Source organism: Plenodomus lingam (genome assembly GCF_022343315.1).
Source record: "Plenodomus lingam strain CAN1 chromosome Unknown contig_22, whole genome shotgun sequence".
NCBI classification, from domain to species: domain Eukaryota; kingdom Fungi; phylum Ascomycota; class Dothideomycetes; order Pleosporales; family Leptosphaeriaceae; genus Plenodomus; species Plenodomus lingam.
The window spans coordinates 585,739-604,763 of NW_027093939.1; the positions used below are offsets into that span (position 1 = coordinate 585,739).

General features: G+C 50.4%; 9 protein-coding genes across 9 annotated transcripts; 4 read left to right on the forward strand and 5 right to left on the reverse strand.

The window, feature by feature from the left end:
* Positions 1–57: 57 nt before the first annotated feature.
* On the reverse strand, positions 58–822 carry IAQ61_005583 (uncharacterized protein; the record flags this gene model as incomplete). Its single annotated transcript, XM_003839981.2, has 1 exon — positions 58–822. The coding sequence occupies one exon, from the start codon at positions 820–822 to the stop codon at positions 58–60; it is 765 nt and encodes a 254-aa protein (XP_003840029.1).
* A 369-nt stretch (positions 823–1,191) lies between these two features.
* Positions 1,192–2,404, reverse strand: NCS2 (cytoplasmic tRNA 2-thiolation protein 2; the record flags this gene model as incomplete). Its single annotated transcript, XM_003839980.2, has 2 exons — positions 1,192–2,254; positions 2,307–2,404. The coding sequence occupies 2 exons, from the start codon at positions 2,402–2,404 to the stop codon at positions 1,192–1,194; spliced, it is 1,161 nt and encodes a 386-aa protein (XP_003840028.2).
* Positions 2,405–2,899: 495 nt separating this feature from the next.
* On the forward strand, positions 2,900–4,750 carry IAQ61_005585 (uncharacterized protein; the record flags this gene model as incomplete). Its single annotated transcript, XM_066096855.1, has 3 exons — positions 2,900–3,172; positions 3,291–4,367; positions 4,418–4,750. The coding sequence occupies 3 exons, from the start codon at positions 2,900–2,902 to the stop codon at positions 4,748–4,750; spliced, it is 1,683 nt and encodes a 560-aa protein (XP_065953206.1).
* Positions 4,751–5,342: 592 nt separating this feature from the next.
* Positions 5,343–6,374, forward strand: IAQ61_005586 (uncharacterized protein; the record flags this gene model as incomplete). The annotated part of the gene is made up of 1 exon (XM_003839978.2): positions 5,343–6,374. One exon carries the CDS (start codon positions 5,343–5,345, stop codon positions 6,372–6,374), a length of 1,032 nt encoding a protein of 343 aa, XP_003840026.2.
* Positions 6,375–6,701: 327 nt separating this feature from the next.
* Positions 6,702–7,880, forward strand: IAQ61_005587 (uncharacterized protein; the record flags this gene model as incomplete). Its single annotated transcript, XM_003839977.2, has 1 exon — positions 6,702–7,880. One exon carries the CDS (start codon positions 6,702–6,704, stop codon positions 7,878–7,880), a length of 1,179 nt encoding a protein of 392 aa, XP_003840025.2.
* A 177-nt stretch (positions 7,881–8,057) lies between these two features.
* Positions 8,058–11,593, reverse strand: IAQ61_005588 (uncharacterized protein). The gene is made up of 2 exons (XM_003839976.2): positions 10,971–11,593; positions 8,058–10,833 (listed from the first exon to the last, which is right to left on the reverse strand). Exons 1-2 carry the CDS (start codon positions 11,197–11,199, stop codon positions 8,333–8,335), a joined length of 2,730 nt encoding a protein of 909 aa, XP_003840024.1. The 5' UTR covers positions 11,200–11,593; the 3' UTR covers positions 8,058–8,332.
* A 3,032-nt stretch (positions 11,594–14,625) lies between these two features.
* Positions 14,626–15,153, reverse strand: IAQ61_005589 (uncharacterized protein; the record flags this gene model as incomplete). The annotated part of the gene is made up of 1 exon (XM_003839975.2): positions 14,626–15,153. One exon carries the CDS (start codon positions 15,151–15,153, stop codon positions 14,626–14,628), a length of 528 nt encoding a protein of 175 aa, XP_003840023.2.
* A 568-nt stretch (positions 15,154–15,721) lies between these two features.
* IAQ61_005590 (uncharacterized protein) lies at positions 15,722–16,234 on the forward strand (the record flags this gene model as incomplete). The annotated part of the gene is made up of 3 exons (XM_003839974.1): positions 15,722–15,801; positions 15,863–16,027; positions 16,084–16,234. 3 exons carry the CDS (start codon positions 15,722–15,724, stop codon positions 16,232–16,234), a joined length of 396 nt encoding a protein of 131 aa, XP_003840022.1.
* A 178-nt stretch (positions 16,235–16,412) lies between these two features.
* IAQ61_005591 (uncharacterized protein) lies at positions 16,413–18,030 on the reverse strand (the record flags this gene model as incomplete). Its single annotated transcript, XM_003839973.2, has 3 exons — positions 16,413–16,882; positions 16,939–17,053; positions 17,116–18,030. Coding segments are annotated over 3 exons (1,500 nt in total), but the record flags the coding sequence as incomplete, so codon positions are not given.
* Positions 18,031–19,025: the final 995 nt, after the last annotated feature.

Here is a 19,025-nt window from a genome sequence, read left to right on the forward strand (position 1 = left end):
CGCAATACCACAAAAGCACGACTTTTGCATCAAATTTGTCAATGATGCATTTTTCGATCAATCAGCACCCACTTTCCTGACTCCATCCAACACATGCGCTTCCACTGTCCCCTCAGGCCACAAGGCCGGACCCGGAGCCGTATAATTCGTAATCTTGCTCCAGAAACCCGGAATTAACACACCAGTCGAGTCCCACGCGTAGCCACCCGGGAACCTGACTGTCGGTCCAGGCACAGAATGACCAGACCCCAAAACCTTGATCTGCGCACACGCGACGTAGAATTGCGCCTTGTCCGGCTTATGCGCTGCGTGAAGCGCAAGACCCTCGGCGCGCAAGAGATACTCTCCAGCTTGCAATTCCGAGGGCAATCTGAAATTAAAGGTTCGCGCGCGGTGCGTAGCCCACTTCAGCAAGCCGTCGCTCGCACCTGCACTCGCATTCAGCGAATACGTCAGACTGTAGATCCTGACCCAGTCTCCGCTGCCGTCGTATGCTGCGGCCGAGCCTGGTGCTTTGGAAAGGTAGACTTGTTGGGGGCCAGGGTGACCGAATGTGTCGTGGATTGCGAAGCCGAGGCGGTTGCCTGCGGTTACTGTGTACGTCTGCGTGTGGAGAAGGGTACCGGAGGAGGCACCGGAGTTGCAGCGCATGTCTGTGGAGTTTACGTTTTGGAGGGGGGCGTTGGTGTTGTTGGATTTGCGGATGTATTGGTACGGGGATCCGATGATTTTGCCGTTGACGATAATTCGGTCATAGTTCCAGTGAGCGAGGGTTTGGGGGACAGTGGTGATGAAAAGGAGGAAAAGGGCGAAAAAATGCATTTTGGACTTGCTCGAGTATTTTTGGTGTGCGGTCGTTGGCCGATTTCATACAGGAGGGTGTTCCTTGATGATTGTATCGGGAGACAAGCCAGCTTTAATCGAGAGGAGTGTTATGCGATTGCATCGAATTGGATGATAAAGAACTGCGGTCCAATGGATATCCGGACTCAGAGCCATTGAGGCTTTTACTGCGACCAGGGTTTTGATTGATTTACCGGCTATACATGCAAGTGGAATTTCGATGAATACAGTGATAATCAACGAAGAGCCCAAAGCAGAGGGGGTATTCGGTTTTCCCAACTTCCATGACTATAGCCTGTTTACAGAACATCATAACAGATGGATTGAGCTGCAGCGGTTCGTACTCTCTCAGGTGTGACTCGCGACATCCGTAGGCTTTGGAATTGATCTTGTGCAGCCATAGCAGATCTGTTGGCTGACATCCACTGATGCGAAATCAATGCCATCTTGCTGATCACCACCCCAGCCGTGGATGCCAAACTTGCCACCAGGCACGGGCATTTTGCAAAGACTACAACAGGCTTCTGTTGGCGCACCTGCGGGCACCTGAAGTTTACTCGTCGTACGGACTACATTGGAGACTATGCTGGGGAAGTTTTCTTCGACGGACTCGAAGTACTGCTTCATGAGGTCGTCGATAGTGGTGTTCTTGGAACTTGTGGAAGCCTGCGTGGCGCCGTATGAAGAGCTCTGCACCAGAGCGGCAAGCTCAGGCTGCGCCATGTTGATGTATGATACGAGTTCCTTCTTGAGCACATCACGGAGTGGATAGTGAACATTCAAACCAAAGGGGGACGGCCCATCTGTGACTTGCCACGGTAAGGAATATCCTCGACCTTTGGCTGTTTCGGACAGAGTCTTTTCAGCGAGCTTGGTCGTACTGTCTCCCCAGAGAACGCTTTGGCATCCAGTAGCCTTTGCATGTTCTATGATGAGCCGAGTTCTGAGGATGGACAAAACGTCCGCTCTGGCTGCGGCCGATGTGAGTGAGGCCATGAAACGCGTGAGTGACTGTTGAGGTGACAAGTCTGCATCTTCTCCCGCAATGAATTCTGGAAGCAAGGCCTGAAGAGCTGGGTCAACTGAATTGATACTGAAAACGTCGTGTAGTGGAAGTGACGTGAATTGACAGTCGGGGTACTGTTCTTGGACCTTGCGTAGTAGATCATGGGCCTGGGTATCCTGGTAGGAATCCTCTATGTGAACGGCGTGGATAGAAAAGCCAGTACGACCCGTCTTGCTCTTCTGTGTGGTCAAATGAAGATGCAAGATGTGCAGGAGAGCTATGGAGGAGACACCAAAGGAGAGGGGTACAAGCACTCGACGTTGCGGGGCTGTGGCCGAGAAATTCACACGGAAAGACTCTAGACGCTTGATGCATTTGGTGTGCACATAGCGAGCAAAACATTCACTACAGACGTCGTTTAGTATGACAAAGGGTGGTCTGGCGGGGGCACACTGACTGGCATAGTGGCTCCGAGCGCACGACGAGCACGGAAGGAGAGTCATGACAACGGCGGCAGGGCTCACTGTTGGAAATTCCAGGTTGTTTGCTTGGCATGGTGATGGGTGGAGAAGAAGTGGTGAGTGGGGTACAGTTTGGTAGATGCCATATATGCGTCCTGTGTGGGGGGGATGATGGTGTTGTGTTGTACTAGAGTTGTGTGTGTGTGTGCATAGGGCTGAGATTTCGGTAGTGGCTGTGCTGCTTGATGTGGCTTGGCGGCAGAGTGCACCGCCACAAGAGATGTCGCGCTAAACGGGAATAAGACCGCATCGCACGGGAGTGACGGACGCGCAAGTAAGCGCAAGGAAGCCGACAAGACGTCTGACGAGTCGTCGCAACAAACAATTGGAGAAAGCAGCACCTGCAACGCGCTGCACATTCCTGGCCAAAAGCAAGGCTATCCCGTACTTCCTACACTCTATACCTTCACATTGACTGTACGCCAACCTCCAAACTGAATATTCCGCATCACCCGTTGCCTCTATCGCACACGTCACCTTCATCGCAGACCTCAGTCCGGCTCTCGAGCCTCTCTCTGCGTACACCAGAATGAGGCCATGGCTGCGCATAGTTGCGCTGCTGTCGCTTCTGACAGCCGTAACCGCTATGGATGTGATGCTAAGTAATAAAGACCGCCAGAAATGTTCGGGCATGTACAGCAAGAAGTCGTGGGGAGGCAAGGTTGACCCGTTTATTCTGGTCAAGTTCATGGACAACGGCGAGCGCAACAAGGGCATCGAGAACCCCACGGTCGGCATAGTCATCTGGGAATGGAAAGATACGCTGTTACTGGGGAAGCCCTCGGATATGCCCGTTGCAGATGTTGGTGCCCTTCCCCGTTCCTCTCTCCTGCTTTCTTCTACTTCTACTACCATCACCACACTACCATCACCTCCACAACTACTACTTTCGAGACCGGTACGCTGACACACTGATATAGCGCGAGTACATTTGCAGCAATGATACGATTGATGCACAGCTGTGTAACGCCACCCACAAGGGTGAGTGGATCCTCGCCGACGACGTCGATGTCGTCTCCCAGATGTACGTCCGCACCGCTGCTGTCAACCTAAGGGATCCCAAGCCCATCAAGTACCCCGTCTCAGCGGGCGAAAAGAAACTCAAGATCAAGACGGGCTACTACTGTGTGGCAGCTGCATCCGACCGAGACGATCTCGAGTACGAGGCCATTGTGACCTTCCGCAATGCCTATGGAGAACTACAGGCTGCCCAGATCGCGAAGCTCCCCTTCTACGGTGGCATTACAATCGTCTACTTTGTCGTCTTGGCCTTTTGGGGCTTCCTGTATTTCCAAAACAGGCACGACATTCTCGCGGTGCAAAATTACATCACTGCCATCCTGGTCTTCCTGGTGGTGGAGATGCTGATGACCTGGGGATACTATGACTATCAAAACCGCCATGGCAACAATGTGGCGGCCAAGGTTCTTATGATCATCGTTGCAGTCCTCAACGCCTTCCGCAACTCATTCTCATTTTTCCTGCTTCTGATTGTGTGCATGGGCTACGGTGTAGTGAAGCCTTCTCTTGGGAAGACCATGACCATTGTCCGCTGGCTTGCAGTCGCGCACTTTGTATTTGGTGTCATATATGCTGTGGCATCCCTCACAATACGTCCTGACGATGCTGGACCCCTTGTCCTCCTGGTTATCCTACCGCTGTCAGCCACCTTGACCGCCTTCTACATCTGGACCCTGAACTCGCTGAACCTTACGATGAAAGACCTCATGGAACGGAAGCAGCATGTCAAGGCGACCATGTATAAGCGACTGTGGTGGTGCATCTTGTCCAGTATCATCGTGATCTTTGGTTTCTTCTTCATCAACAGTTTCACGTTTGCAGGAACATCGACCCCAGACTTTGCACCAACGCATTGGCAGACGCGTTGGTTTGTGCTCGATGGCTGGTTAAACCTGGTATATCTAGTCGATGTCTGTTTCGTCGCCTACATGTGGAGGCCCACAGCCAACAATCGACGATTCGCCATGAGCGACGAGGCAAGTTCCACGAACCCCTCCAAAATGAACCTCTACTTATAGTATGACAGATTGCGCAAGACGATGAGGGTTTCGAGATCGCCTCCATCCGAGACTCGCTTGATGAGGAAGAAGGCCCAAATGATCAGCCGCCTTCCTATGATCCAGCTTATAGGTCACAGGGGAACAGTGCGGGCAACACATCGCCCCTACCGGCACCACAAGCACAGAAGCCCATAAGACCCCCAAGAGAGAGTCTCGATGGTGATACGATTTTTGCTGTAGGCGAGGATGATAAGTGGAGCGACGACGACGACAACAGCGACGACGGCGAGCCATCAAGTCCTCGGGACAGAGACGATGAATACTCTAAGCTGACGGGCTCGGAACGGAAAAATGATTAGATTTGGCGTTTATTCAATAGTTTGATAGCGACAGAGGCATGGGTCACAGAACCTGCTCAGGAATGGGCATTGGCGTTGCAAAGTGATTGAGATACTTGATTTGTCTGAATTGACTCTGTAGTTTCGTGGTACGGCTGTTGTATGCATTGCTGGCGCTTCGTAATACCATAAGATCAAAGCAATACTTGACCAAGCTCTATCGTCATCTAATACCGGAACGCGAGGCGGCTGGAAATGGTCCGGACTTCCCAAAGTGGACATGCCGAGGCGTCATGACGAAATATTCTGACGATAATGGTGGTACCAATGCCCGAAGACGACATCCAGAACCACAACCACAACCACAACAAGATCTTGGCTGATTCAAAACAACATGCCGGCACTGCGCCCTCGTGTGCATGTACGTACATCAGGCTACGCATGTGATTCTTGCTTGTGTAGCGCACGTGTACTCCCAAGGTCACGTTTTGCTACCTTTACCGCGCCATGGCAGTCTGATGAAAACACACTGCGACGACACCCAGTATGGCAGACGCGCAGCTATGTAGATCATAGCCACTTTCACGTCAACCGCACTCGGGCGGTTGCGACCATGCCGATTCGCTTCTACTCTTCAACACACTCGCCTTCACAGCCTCGCAAGTCCGGTTCGGCACCGCTCGCCCATCGAAGTCTCATCTCGCTCTCGGGCCCTGATGCAGCCAAATTTCTTCAAGGACTCATCACGAACAACGTCGATGCAAGCCGACAGGCTCCCTTCTATGCCGCCTTTCTGGACGCCAGGGGCCGAGTCCTGTGGGATGTTTTCATCTGGGTTTGGCCCGAGTTGGTGGCGGAAAAGGGACACTGGGCGTGTTATATTGAAGTGGATCAAACCGAGGCAGGTGCCCTCAAGAAGCACCTGAAGCGACACAAACTGCGGAGCAAGGTGACGATTGAAGACGCCGAATCGGTTGGTATATGGGCTGCTTGGGGCGATGCGCCTGCGCAAGTACCCAAGGAGAATGCTGTCAGTGACCTGCAGGATCCGCGTGCACCAGGACTCCATCGATATCTCGTGGCACATGATCGGACCTCACTAGCAGATCGATCGGAAGTTTTGGATGTGAGTGAATATCACCTCCAACGCTATTTGCTCGGGGTACCAGAAGGGCCAGTCGAGATCCCACGAGAAAGCGCATTACCAATGGAATGTAATATCGATCTATCTTCGGGGATAGATTTCAAAAAGGGTTGCTATGTCGGCCAGGAGCTTACGATTCGAACGAAACACACTGGTGTAGTGCGAAAGCGCATGCTCCCCATCCAGTTGGAACATCCCGGTGCCTCGGTCTCTCCACCAGTCTCTGGTACAGACATCAAACAATTGGATGATGACGGAAGGACGAAGAGAGGCCGCGCTGCAGGCAAATTCATAGCTGGAGTTGGGCAAGTTGGACTTGCATTGTGTCGCTTGGAGATGATGACAAGCATGAAGGTCAGCGCAGAGGGTGGAAGCTGGAAGCCAGGCATGCAATTTGGTGTCGACACTGATAATGGTGTTGTAAAAGTGAAGCCGGTTCTACATGACTGGTTTCTGTCGAGAGAGAGCCATCTCTGGGATAAGAATCGGACACGTATATGAGCAAACCGCAGCCTACTAACAAGAACATTATATATACAAACGCAAATGTGATATCAAGATTGTATACATGGTCCAAGTGCTACACATGCGTCCCTTGGTGGAAGGCTTTAGGCATGACATCCACTGGGCGGTTGGGGCTGAGCTATTGTGGCTTAGCTTAGTTTCTACTCGTAACATCACATCAATGCATGACCTTTGAGGACCATGAATGCTTCCTGCACGTTTAAAATCCTGCGTGATTACTCACTACCACTCGGGCTGTCTCATATGAATAGCTTATACATCTACGCGCTTCGCTGGAATCATCGACGAGACACTCACACCGCGATGGCCTCCACAATGTCCCCAAAGCCATCAGACAATCACTTCACCATCTCAAATTTGATTTCACGCTTTCGATCCAAAAGAAAGACCAAGCGTGCTGTTTGCATCCCCAATAAAGCACAAGATGTCATACAAGATTCAAGGCCACCACTCATCGTCACACCTTTGCCCTTGGTTCTATCAGAACATCAGGAGTCCCTGTCCAGGCTTGGCTGGACGACAATTAGCATTCCCGATTCTATTCCAGGAGACGAATCTAAAGGATCCTCTGATATGCTTCCTGTTCCTGGGCCCCATCCCTTGCAAGCAGCGTATGAGGCCTTATTCGCCGCCAGCCAAGCTTTCTTCGCCCAGCCAGAAGCCGACAAGCAGAAGTGGAAACACAAGCTCGGGTCCGAAGAAGGCTGGTCCAGTATCCGCGGAGAAAAAGAATTCATCACGTTGCGAACGCTCGAATATTGCCCGGAGATTCTTCGCGGGCCAGCACAGCGGTTTTGGAACTTGATGGGCGCGCATCTGTCCACCACGCTGGGGAGAATCGGGACGACGTTGGGTCTACCAGAGAACGAGGACGAGTCCAAGGGATTGAGGCAATTTCTTGGGCCGTGCGCACGCATGCCTGAGAGTGATGCAACCAAGACGGCGACCATGATTCGGCTCTTTCGCTACGAGGGCTGGGAGGCAAAGGAGGTCGCTGAACCGCATGCTGATCTTGGTCTTTTGAGCGTTGTGGTTGGCAATGTGCCTGGCCTGGAAGTCTGGGACGGATCTACCTGGTTCGAATGCGAGAGGGAGATGCACAGCGCTGGACGAAAAGGCGCGATCATGCTTGCTGGACGCCAACTGGAAAGGCTCTCCAATGGCCGATATCCAGCGGGCGGTCACAGGGTTGTCTCGTACGGTCGTCTGCCTGGACCCAGCTCTCCCTCTACTGTTTCCGCGTCCGCGCCAGTCGAAGAGAAGACGAGGTATCGATTCTCCATCGTCTTCGTTCTCCGGGCTCATGAGCCGGTCTTGATCAATTCTGCAGACTTTGAGACGGAGATTGTGGGTACATGGCCGGAGCCGATGAGGGGTGTGACTGCGGGCAAGTTCTACGAGCAGATTAGGAGTAGGCACTTCAATATCAACATCGATGTGGAAGAGCGGGAGAAACAGAGGAGGAAGATTAGGGGTATGTGAAAGCGATTGGGGGTGTGGGAGGCGGAGAGATTGTGTGGTCTCTGTTGGCGGGTTTGTTGATGGTTTAGGGATACTGATAATACTGATGCTGATGATCAGTACTGTTTGAGCATGTTACGTTCTCGTTTGCTCTTGAAACGTTTACAGGTACGTGATACCCATCAGCATATTGAAGTTTCCATGTGACTTGCCAATCTCATTTACATTTCATCAATTCTTATACGATGTGTACTCTCTTTCGTTATCATCAGTATGCACCTACGCCGCTTCGGTGAGACTATGAATATCCGCCTTGTTAACGCCAAACAACGGAAACCTTGATGCAATGAAATCCACAAGCTTTGATTTTCCATAACACAAATCGAATTCTTGCTTTTGCATTCATAATTTACAACACCAGCAAGTCACCAGACGCTCAAAGGGCAGTTATCAGAGCCCATGTTTGGTATCTCTCATGAATCACAGTCGGCCTCAAACGCCCCGAACCCCTCAAACCCATGCCAGAGCTCAGTCTCGAGGAAAGTGCTCACCTCTTGTACCTTTTCCTGTGTGTCTTTTCGCCTTTGTCTCAGGGCGTCACCCAAGATCTTTGCTGCCGAAAGTGCCATGTCAGACTTCCTTCCCAAAAACCATAGCGCTTTTACACAGTCATCAGCTCGCTGAAAGGCGTCATGTCCGTCCATGTCCAGGCGGAAAGCGACTGTATCCTCCAACTCCAGTAATATAACACCTGCCTTTGCAAACGCCCGGATCAATACCGCTGTCCATGGCTCTGTCAGCAGCGCGCCTTCGCTCACTGCAAAATGAAATTCCCCAGACCGTGCAAAGGTAGTATCTGGTCTGGGACATGCGCACCTCGCCAAATCGGAAAGTGTGCGGCAGTGGTCTTCGCGGAATCGGGCAACGAATTCACTCGACATTCGTACAGCTCTGTTCTCCTCGATACCGAGTCCGGAGTCATCTACTATTTCAATAAGATCGACTAGAAGAAGCGTGGCAAGGTGCCAGTGACCTGTAAGGCACGTGTACCAAGATTGCACACGTGGAGGTAGTCGATCATGATGCTCCAGGCAATCGCGGATAAAAGGTGCATACAGCTTGTTCCAGTGCTTGCACACTTCCAGTGCCCCCTCGATGGCTTCCTCAATCTTGGGCGCCTGCGAATTTCGAGAAAGAAGAGTTTGAATTCGGGTGACCTTTCGAAATAGTAGGACCTTGACGGGAGCAGCATCGCAAAGCACAGCCGCAGCTTGATCAAAGGAGCAAGGCCACCTTGTGGGATGTCTTTGTAGACGTTCCTTTTGATGGGCGAAGAGGTACTTGTCCCAGAGCCCATCAGTTGTAGGGGGCACTTCTGTGTCGAAGTTCCCTTGTTCTGTGCGCTGGCCGCTCTCACTGGGATATATGTTGCTGTCTTCGTCTGAGACGACCAAGGGTCGCCGATTCATTGCCGCTGACAGTGTGTCGAACATGACTGCTAACCAAAACAGTAAATCAACCGTGGCACGATCAGCAGCGTCGAGGCGATTGGCCACGGCGCGATACTTCGTCGAGCAGCGTGAGACGCCAGAACCAGTGCGCGTGTGGTCACCGAGCATGGCCATCTTAGACCTAAGAGAGTGAATCAAGCGAAGCCCCTTCTCTAGGTGTACTGGTGGCCCTTCGGTTTCGATAGCAAGATTCAACTTGGACATGAGATCTACACACTCATTCTCGCTCGAAACTGGTTCCAGCTCTTGACTCATACCATCGATATCTGTTTGTAGTGATTCTGTAAGATCAACCGGCTTTTGGGTCAAAGCAAAGACTATATGTGCGAGAACTACACGGAAGGATTCGATATCCCCCGCGCTTTGCAATGCATTGCGTGCCTCATGCCACGCAGTTGTCTGGACGACTTGGTCAAACTCGACATTGGCCGATGCGTTGTCATCGGTAGCACCGTTTGAAAATGCATAGGTCTGGTCGTCTGGCATGCCGGCCTTGTAGGGATACTTTGTTTTGCTTCGTTGACTGGATTGGGCCCATTGGCTGGCGAAAGCATAGATTGCCAAGTTTAGGCATCTCGACACTGCTTGATCTTCGGAATACGTCAGTTGTCTTCCCCGGATGGCTGCCGTCAAGCGGTCCAGCCGAGATGCACGATGATAGATTCGATTCCAATCTGGGGTGGCGCCGTTGGCCAACAGAATATCAGTCTTGGTACTGTATGGACAGGTGCGCTCCGTCATCCAACACGAAAGAGCATTTTCGAAGCTATTTTGATAGATTTGTAACAAGCCTTCTGTAAGGTATGTACTGTTCGTCGTGGTGAATAGGCTGCGCTCAATGGATATTGCGGCATGATGATAGGCAGCATTTGTGATGAACACAGGGGACAGACTGCGCCGACGTCGTTTTCGATTACATGGAACCATGGTGTCACTCATGGTGGAAGACTGCGTGGATCCATTTTCACTATTCGTTCGCGATGTGCATCGGCTATAAGCGTCATGCATCTTATCTACATCGCCTGGTGGGGTTTCCCACGACGAACGCTTGGTCGAGTCGCATTCTGGTGGACTGTGTTCCCCTTGGATACAGGGCTCGGCACTGTATGGGAGCACTGCGGATGGCAGCTGGAACGCAGGCAGGCTCGTATTCGAGTCCAACGAAGACGCTCCACAGGCAAAGTCTCCAAAGGTCACTCCCAACTCCACTGGCGTCGTCCGCGAAGCCGAGGCTTCACTACTAGGCCTTGATGCGACCTTGTCTGTCTTTCCGTTGGCAGCGGTAGACGGCTGCTCGGTTTCGTCGTGACGACGGTTTTGCGTGCGGCGACGCTTTGCTGGGGGCGTGGTTCCCGACTGCGGTTGCAAAGCTTGCGAAACGCGCTGTGATCGAAGCCAGTCAAACGTGCACGATTTTTTTGTCTTGTCGCAATTACTACAGGCGGTCAGAGGACCAAAGACGTCTAGTCTGGTTAGTTTGTTGGTGTTTACACTTTGTCTCGGTAGGCTCGGAGCTTGCTTCACCGGCCTAAGGTAGAGATAGGTGAAGGCATGGTAGGTAGCGTAACAGTTGGGAACCAAGGTTATGGTAACAACATACCACTATAGTGAAACACCGTCGGATGTCCACATGGTTTGTTCGTGTCCAACAGCGTGTCCTCGAGGATGGCGGCGTCGCACGCTCTCTTCCCTTTTCGACACTGATCGCAACACCTGTTCTGCTTCCTGCCGGCTTTGGACGGTTTGGCGGCCTTGATCCCGCCGGCTGGCGAAGGAGAGGTCCAGGCATAGTCAAGGAAGGATCTGGGTTGCACATCGACAAAGTTCATGGCAGCGACCCGGACTCTGCGGCAGAAAGAGGACAAAACACGAGAGGGTCATCAATCATCGGCGAGGTGGAGAACTCAAGAAGGCGTTGCGCCGGCACGGTGATAGCCAACTTATGCACAAACCCCGCGCGCATACGTCGGCTAGCTGCACATTCACCTCCCCCAGCTCACAAAATGCGGGGAAATGGAAGCTCGCCCACCGTCCCGCTCGCTCCCTCGCTGCGCACATGACACTGTCCGCGTATGTACTTGTGATGTCAGCTATGTGTGGCTGGGAATTGCTATTCTGACGGCTATGGCCATCCAGTAGCAAGTGAGGTTGAAGCTGGAGAGAGAGAGAGAGAGAGAGAGAGAGACAGAGAGAGACAGAAAGAGACAGAGAGAGACAGAAAGAGACAGAGAGAGACAGAAAGAGACAGAGAGAGACAGAGAGAGGAAAGATTAGGTATCGTTGCACACAAAAACACACGAGCAGAGGACTACGTATCTGTACCCCATCTTCTATTGGCTGGACACAGGCGTGCAAGGGACCAAGGGTGAATGGTCTGCACAGACCATGGTTGCCTCTCTTGGCACACTGCACCTGTTTCATGGCTTTGCTGCGACGATCCATAGTACATACATGGCACCCTTTGTCCCGTCGGCTTGTCAGCACCAACGAGACATTCCTGATAATCGCCATGTTTGGGAGGAACAGATGGATATCGATTGCTTCCTAGTCCCCTATGTCCCTACAGCCAGGTGCTGTCCCCTCATGAGTGGCATCGTACCTAATGTCAACATGCTGGCCGTTGAACCAGGTCCATTGCTGTAATAAAGTACCATTTCTCCTTGCAATTCTTCCGATGAAGAGGGCGAGGTATTGCTGGCACTGCTCCGCAACGGTGTCCCTTCGCTGCCTTGTCCTTGATTTGTCCGTCGTGGTCAACTGAGTCCGTGTGAGCCCAGATCGACCTTTGGCTGGGAGTTGCCGTATAAACCCGCGAGCAACAGCTGTACCTAAGATCGGTACTAACCAGGACAGATCTAGTAGATGGCTTAATTGGCTATAATCTACAGTAGACCCCTGGCCATATAACGACATCGGCCATCTCGCTAAGGATATCCCAGATTCCAATAGCATCACTATTTTGGTGTGAAAACACCCGTTTGCGGAAAATTAATTGTTGTACGGCGTACATCGTTACATGCAGTATTTGCCATCCATGCCATATCTCTATGAATTACATTTACTCTGTTACCTGCTATATATAGGTTGCGTAGACAGGTTACAAGTGATATCACTAAAAGGCAAGTAGTAGAACAAAATGAAGGAGCTAGGCTATATTGACTCCAAGAAGAAAAGCCTCCCCTTTGAAATGCTAATAAGCAAAGCCGGGCTTGTATCGGCCCATCTTCGGTGGCATGCCACTGCTGACTGCGGCGTTCATACGGTATATCATGATCCGCTGATATAGGCATCGCTCTTGCCGTCGATTCTTGAAACCCGAACTGACGGATAGACACACGAAGCATGATCAGCTAGATCGATCTTTTTTCATCAATGCATATCGCACTGGCACCTCTTCATATTCTCCTAAGCCAGTCAAGTCATGATCTCAGTCATCTGACTACCTAGGCCGTGAATAGGCACAAACCATTAGCAAGGATATCCTATATAATTTCAAATTCCACCTATTATGTAGTTTAGCCGCACAGTAGCAGTCTATGGAACATGAGGTACACAAAACGTCAGACCTAAACATGCAATTTATGGGTAATTATGATAGAGTAGGAGAATGCCTCTTAACCCTCATCTACAGCCTATAACTCGAGAAATAAAAATGTTGTCAGGCCTTGAGGTTAGAAATAGGGGTGCAGGATAGAATATAATACAAAGATCGAAGTGTCGAAGAGATGAAGTTGGGTGCGGGTATTGCATTTCGTATGAGTAGAGAATACTCAGCTAAATTGCTACCTCCTTAAAGGTTATGCATGCCACCAGGTACCGTACGGCAGCGATGGCCTGATAAACAGGTGTTTAGACCCGACCCGCTCTGCTGACCTAAAACTTCACACAATCGCCCTTAATACGCGGTGTAACCGTCGGGAAAGGGCGTACTTGCCAACCTATCTTCAAAGTGAACGTGCTTCGAAAAGGAACACTCTCGATGTAGTGAGCCCAGTCCAATTACTGAGGGCTGGTGCGGGTAGCCTAAGCTAAATAGGTACAACTTGCAAGTAGAAATGAAGCCTACTAGGAGTATGACAAACTCAATGCTAAGTTGCTAACTACCGGTAAAACATTACTTTGTTTGGCCTTACTCTAGCGCTGAGTACTTGTAGGGGTAGGAACATAAGTGAAAAAAGGTTGCATGCACAGAAAACATATGCAGCATGCTTGATACTTTAGAAATGTTTTACGTAACGTACAGAGGGGGGGGGGGGGGGTTAATTTTAAAGTAGTACTAGGTGTAAGTAGCGTATCTTATGTGTCTTCCTACAGTATTCTATCAGGGCTTAGACTCACATTTATAAGTTCTCTGAAGTCTAGACAGATCAACTTATACTCTAGTAAGCAATTCTCTCCTGTGCCTTATCCAAGATATTACTACCATTGGTATCTAACGAAGCTATTAGCTGCTCTCAGTGCTCACTCGATTCCAGAAGACACGACTCCACCTAAACACTCCCTTGTATAAGGATTGATCTTCTTTTGATGTAAGTCGTAATCAAGCCTAACGGTATTATATCTAAGACAACATTCTAGCAATCCAGCATGCAAATCAAGCTGGTTCCAGTTTTTCTACTTTTCCTAGCAGACTCGAGTGAGGCAACCTTGTGTATGTCGTCAGCTGCCATATGCGCGAAGAAGGGAGCTCAAAACAGGTGCGAGGGACCACGCGATAAGATTAAGTGCCACAATTATGTCGTTGTTAATAAATGTCATTGTTCTAGTGGATATAAGGTAAAATGTGGCAGTATATGTACAACAGATTGAGGGTATCGGTACGAGACAGAGCGCATGTATTGATGTAGGTCTGGCGAGTCTATCTACACCGCCACGCTGGTCATCACGCGCAATCACCAAGAAGCCAGCCTCTTTACACACATTGTACTACGAGATGTACCGATGCCCTACTTAGATAAATGCCAGTCTAATACATACATTATATCAACTCATAGTATTTTTATTGTTGTTTTGAATAAGATATGTCTAGTTTGTTTAGAATCCATGGATTCTTCAGTTCTAGTTGTCTAGGTAGCCCTGAGACATTCTGCCATAATTCAGCGCCTTGCCCATACCAGGCACTTGTTCCATATTACAGGATCGAGCTGCCTCAAAAAGTTGGTAATGAAATGCTAATGTTTTGAAATGAGAAAGCTCTAAAATCCTACAGAACAGAAAAGACCATGGCCGCTGGGGCCTGGCCAGACAGTGCCCTTCTATCGAGGAAGGCCACGACCAGGCCCAGAAGTTCCAGGAGTCTGTACTGGGTTCGGTCTTTGCGTATGCCTCTGCTCTGTTCCCCGGGCTCCTGGCTGCCTGCTCAGCGCCAGTCTCACCGGTTCACTGGGCCTGGCGCTGACCAGTCCGCCTACACGCACACCAGTGCCTCCACCAGCCGCACCACTGTCGCTCTGGGCCAGATGTAGACCATCACCAGGGCCACGTCGGAGAAGCTCTTCAAGACCCAGATCGCGCCATGTCGGCTCCTTTCTGGTCTGCGTCGCCCTCTGTATCCCAAAGGCGGCGTGTTGATCGGGCACGACATCATCTTCGTCTTCGGGATTGACAGGCTGCAGGTACGCGGGAATGTAGATGTCCTCGGGCGCCAGCTGCGAAGAGGTGAGATTGGTGAATTGCTCGAGCAGGTCGGCGTGGTGCGAGTGGTGCATGTGCAAGTAGGTCGCGGTTGAGTCGCGCGTCTGCACAGTCAGTAGGAACGCATGCGTGCTTTGTAGCGCGCACATACCATCTTGGGTGACTCCTCTCTTTTTTCGGTCTATATTGGTCAGAACGCGGCAATGCGACAAGACTGTGATTGTGGTGTTGTTATGATGGTGGAGGCAATAAACATAGCAACATGCGCGATTAGCCGCTCAGCAGTTACCGGTACGGTAGTTATGGTACGGTAGTCCCGGTACCTGGTCATTCTCACCCAAGCCTCATCTTTGTCTTCGCTCAATTTCGTGTCTGCTCTACTTCGAAACCCAAGCAGTAGTCTTCATCTCAACTCGCTTTCTTCTATGCCCTCACTAACAAGATTTCGGAATGTATCGTAGTCTAACATCCCATAGCCTAACTTAGTAGAGTGCACACCCTTAGGCCATGCACTGTACACTACCGGTACCGAGGCACACGGAACTGGCTCCTCAATTTCTCCACATTATCAGTGACGCAATATCCAAGTCCGTTTTTTTACGTTGATTCACACTTTGAAACTCCTAATCACGCACATACCTCAAAGTTAACAAATTGCTTTTTGCCCTCGTTCTGATTCTGATCATTTCAAGTCTATTGAAAACCCCCTCTTGAACAATGGCCACAGGGCGCTGCAACTGTGGGAGCATCAACATTTCCATTCCCGCAATTCCTGAACAGTCGGCTATATGCTACTGGTGAGGCTCCTACTAGATGACAGCGAGCCCAAGTTCTGCGGAAGCTGACGTTGTGGTCCAGCGCCAACTGTCGTCGGGCTGGGTCTTGCGCTGGATCAATCATTTTCATCATCGATGGTAAAGATGTAAAGATTGAAGATAAGAAGAATAGCCTCAAGGATTACACAGATGCGGATACGGTGAGCGGGAATACCATCACCCGTCGGTTCTGTAGTAATTGCGGATCGTGAGCCCCCTTCCAAACCCAAAATCATGTTGCCCTTCACACTGACACAGAATTAGACCTGTCATGTCGGTACCAGGTGGAGACAATCCAACAGTGTACCTCAAAGGAGGGCTTTTCGATAGATTACCCCCGCCCACGTTCAAGTCCTTTGAGCAGGAAGAGCCAGATTGGCTCAGTATTTTAAAACCTGGCAGTGCCAATATGTAATTCGTTTGTTTTGGCTAGGCATAAACTCAGGCCTGTCGTCTCTTTTACGCCCAAAAGACACAAGGCATGATGCTTGGATTCAAACCGCTCATCAATCAGCCTCACCTTTTCCTTCCCAGGTGCACTATAGTAGTGTTGGTCGTGACTATGATTGTGGGAAGCTCCCCTCCTATTCACCCTATGATTGTCCCTCGCCTACATCTACCCATGGATCCCCTTGCCACGTCATCCAAGTAGGATGTGCCCTGACATCGTCCTCGAGATCAGCACATCTCTTCTGCTGCCAACTATCTTTCCCCGCAATGACTGCCCAATGCTTTCTTGCCCTGCCAGCCCAGTACTTGGCTCGGTCTTCCATACCGAAGCTAGACCACGTGTACGCCAAGATTTCTTCATATTTTGGCAAATCCATTTGTAGATCCTCTTTCTCGAGTTGAGAAATAAGAAATGGCAAAAGCCTCGCGATTTCGTGGGATTCTTTTTCATCAGTAGGTAGGACAGACTTCAGCGCTTTGATTTCACTGAGACGATCGTTGGAGGCTTCAATGACATCTTGATCAGCGCTGCACAGTGAGCAGCGGCACGTGAAGCCCAGATTCGCTTCGATGGATTTCATACGCCTTGCGGAGGATCGAGTTTCGAAGCCATCTTGTTACGAGGTTAGTGGGGTGCACTCTTAAGTTTTGCACGCAATCTCCGCTTACAGCTCACAGTGATCTCCTCGCCCGGTTTGATGTCCTTCAGTGCAAAGATTTCGACAGACATTGTGTAGTCATTGAATCGCCAGCCGGCATTCGGGCGGCATGCATGATTGATACGCTGCGTTTAGTCAGATATAATTCCTCTAGTCGCGTCAAAATGTCCCAAGTCGGGAAACTTACAGCAGCCTCTGGAATGACAGCGAGAAGTTTGGGAACCTCGTCCGCCCACGGCCAATTGATCCGTATACCAGTTTCGCGTACCACATTAATCGGGACGGCGGCATTCGAAGAATCCAGTGCTCTGATTTGTTCCTGGGTAGCACTCGGCAATTGCTCTACAGCGGCCTTCAACACCCTCTCCAGCTCGGACGCCATGTCCGTCGTAAGTAATTCCTTGGAGACCAACAAGACGGGCGTCTGTACAATCAAGCTCTCTCCGGCGAAAACAGCAGCTACATCTTTCTTCGCGAACAAGCCCTTTCCCCTGTCTTCCGTTTCCCTCACTTCCCACATGCCCAGCTCTTCGCCAATCTGACCATCCAAGCCACCGAGTGCTAGACTGTAGGCCTCATTTGTGAACGTCGCTGCAACTTCTGGAGGAACTACAAGACTTATACCGCGATTGTCATTGTAGTCACGGTTAGTGTATGCGCAAAAGGTTCGACGAAACTCAACGTCCGGGTCGTGAAGATCGTGAAGTGTAAGATCGACACAAGTCGGGTGATGGGTCCATGGAAAAGTGTTGGTGGTATAGCCGTCTTGTGCGATGGAGCAGATGGACGGAGGCCTGTTCAAGAGGCCGTCTTGAATCGCAGGACTAGTTGCTGTGTAGAAGAGTTCGGCTGCAGTTTGCGAGACGAGGATCGCGATTGCAGCACAAGGTTGCCACCACCGAGAATGCGCAATCACAAACATGACGCCAACTATTTCGACTACCAGATCTCTATGCCCGAGTGACGAGGAAGAATCGTAACTGATTTGAGGTGGAACATCATCTACTATAGTATCTTGACTTGCTTGAGTCAGTCGCGTGGAGCCACGTTTCGCCCTGCCAATTTGAAGGAACGGATCCCTGTTGAAGTAGGTAACCTTGGAGGCTGGTACGAGCTTGGCATTGTCGACAGTTTTGTACGAGTCACGGGTCAAGTCACGGATAATATAGTTTCAATCATGAGGATGGCTGTTAATATGTCGGCTGAAACGGAACGGTAGATGTGTGTGCTTGTGCTTACTTAGGTATGGTAAAAAAAAACTCAAGGACCTTGACTGCTACCGTACCGTGCCAGAAACAGCGGTGGCTCGGTTGAGCGGCGCACCAAGCTGCCCTTGCATCCTTTTCCATCATAAAAGAAAAGCTTGATGCTCTGATATGAACCTTTTGTCTTCTGTATGTATACCCAATAAATCATTTCTACATTGACCATATGAAACATACACAGTAGATCGCTGGCAGACATGCCAATGCCCTGATAAACTTGGGACATCACTAACCTCAAACCTTGAGCACCAATCCAGTAAAATTACCCACCAATCAACATCTCTCGCACCCGATTTGGATATCTTACTAGTTCACTACGTGTCTCCTCCCACTTTCACTCGACTCGTGCAAATGGTATTCAAGTGCGCAAATTGTAATTGGGACAATAAGGTGTACATGTATACGCATCCTGATTCCTGAGGTAAGCGCGCCTGGAACAGACCGACGAAGTACCGTTACGGTACCGTCGGTAGACCAACGGGGACGCTTGTCGAGACTTTCCTCTTTCGGTTCCAGAAAACAGCAAACAGTCAAGACATATACTTCATGATATATTCAATCTTGCTGTAGCTTAGTTGGCAATGAGCCAGCGCATCTGCTCACAACTGCAGGACGATTTGCTTCCTCCACATCGCGCTCCAGTCACACTACTTGATCCAAAATAGCTGCTGACATGAGGTCTCGCGAAAAGAAAACATATGAGATCGGTCCGCTTTAGTGAAATACATCTGGGCACTTCTAGAGACATGTGCTTTGAATACGAACACGAGTGGCGAAATGATGATGTGATCAAGTGAAATATGTCCTGGGTTGACTACACATTGTAGACGTC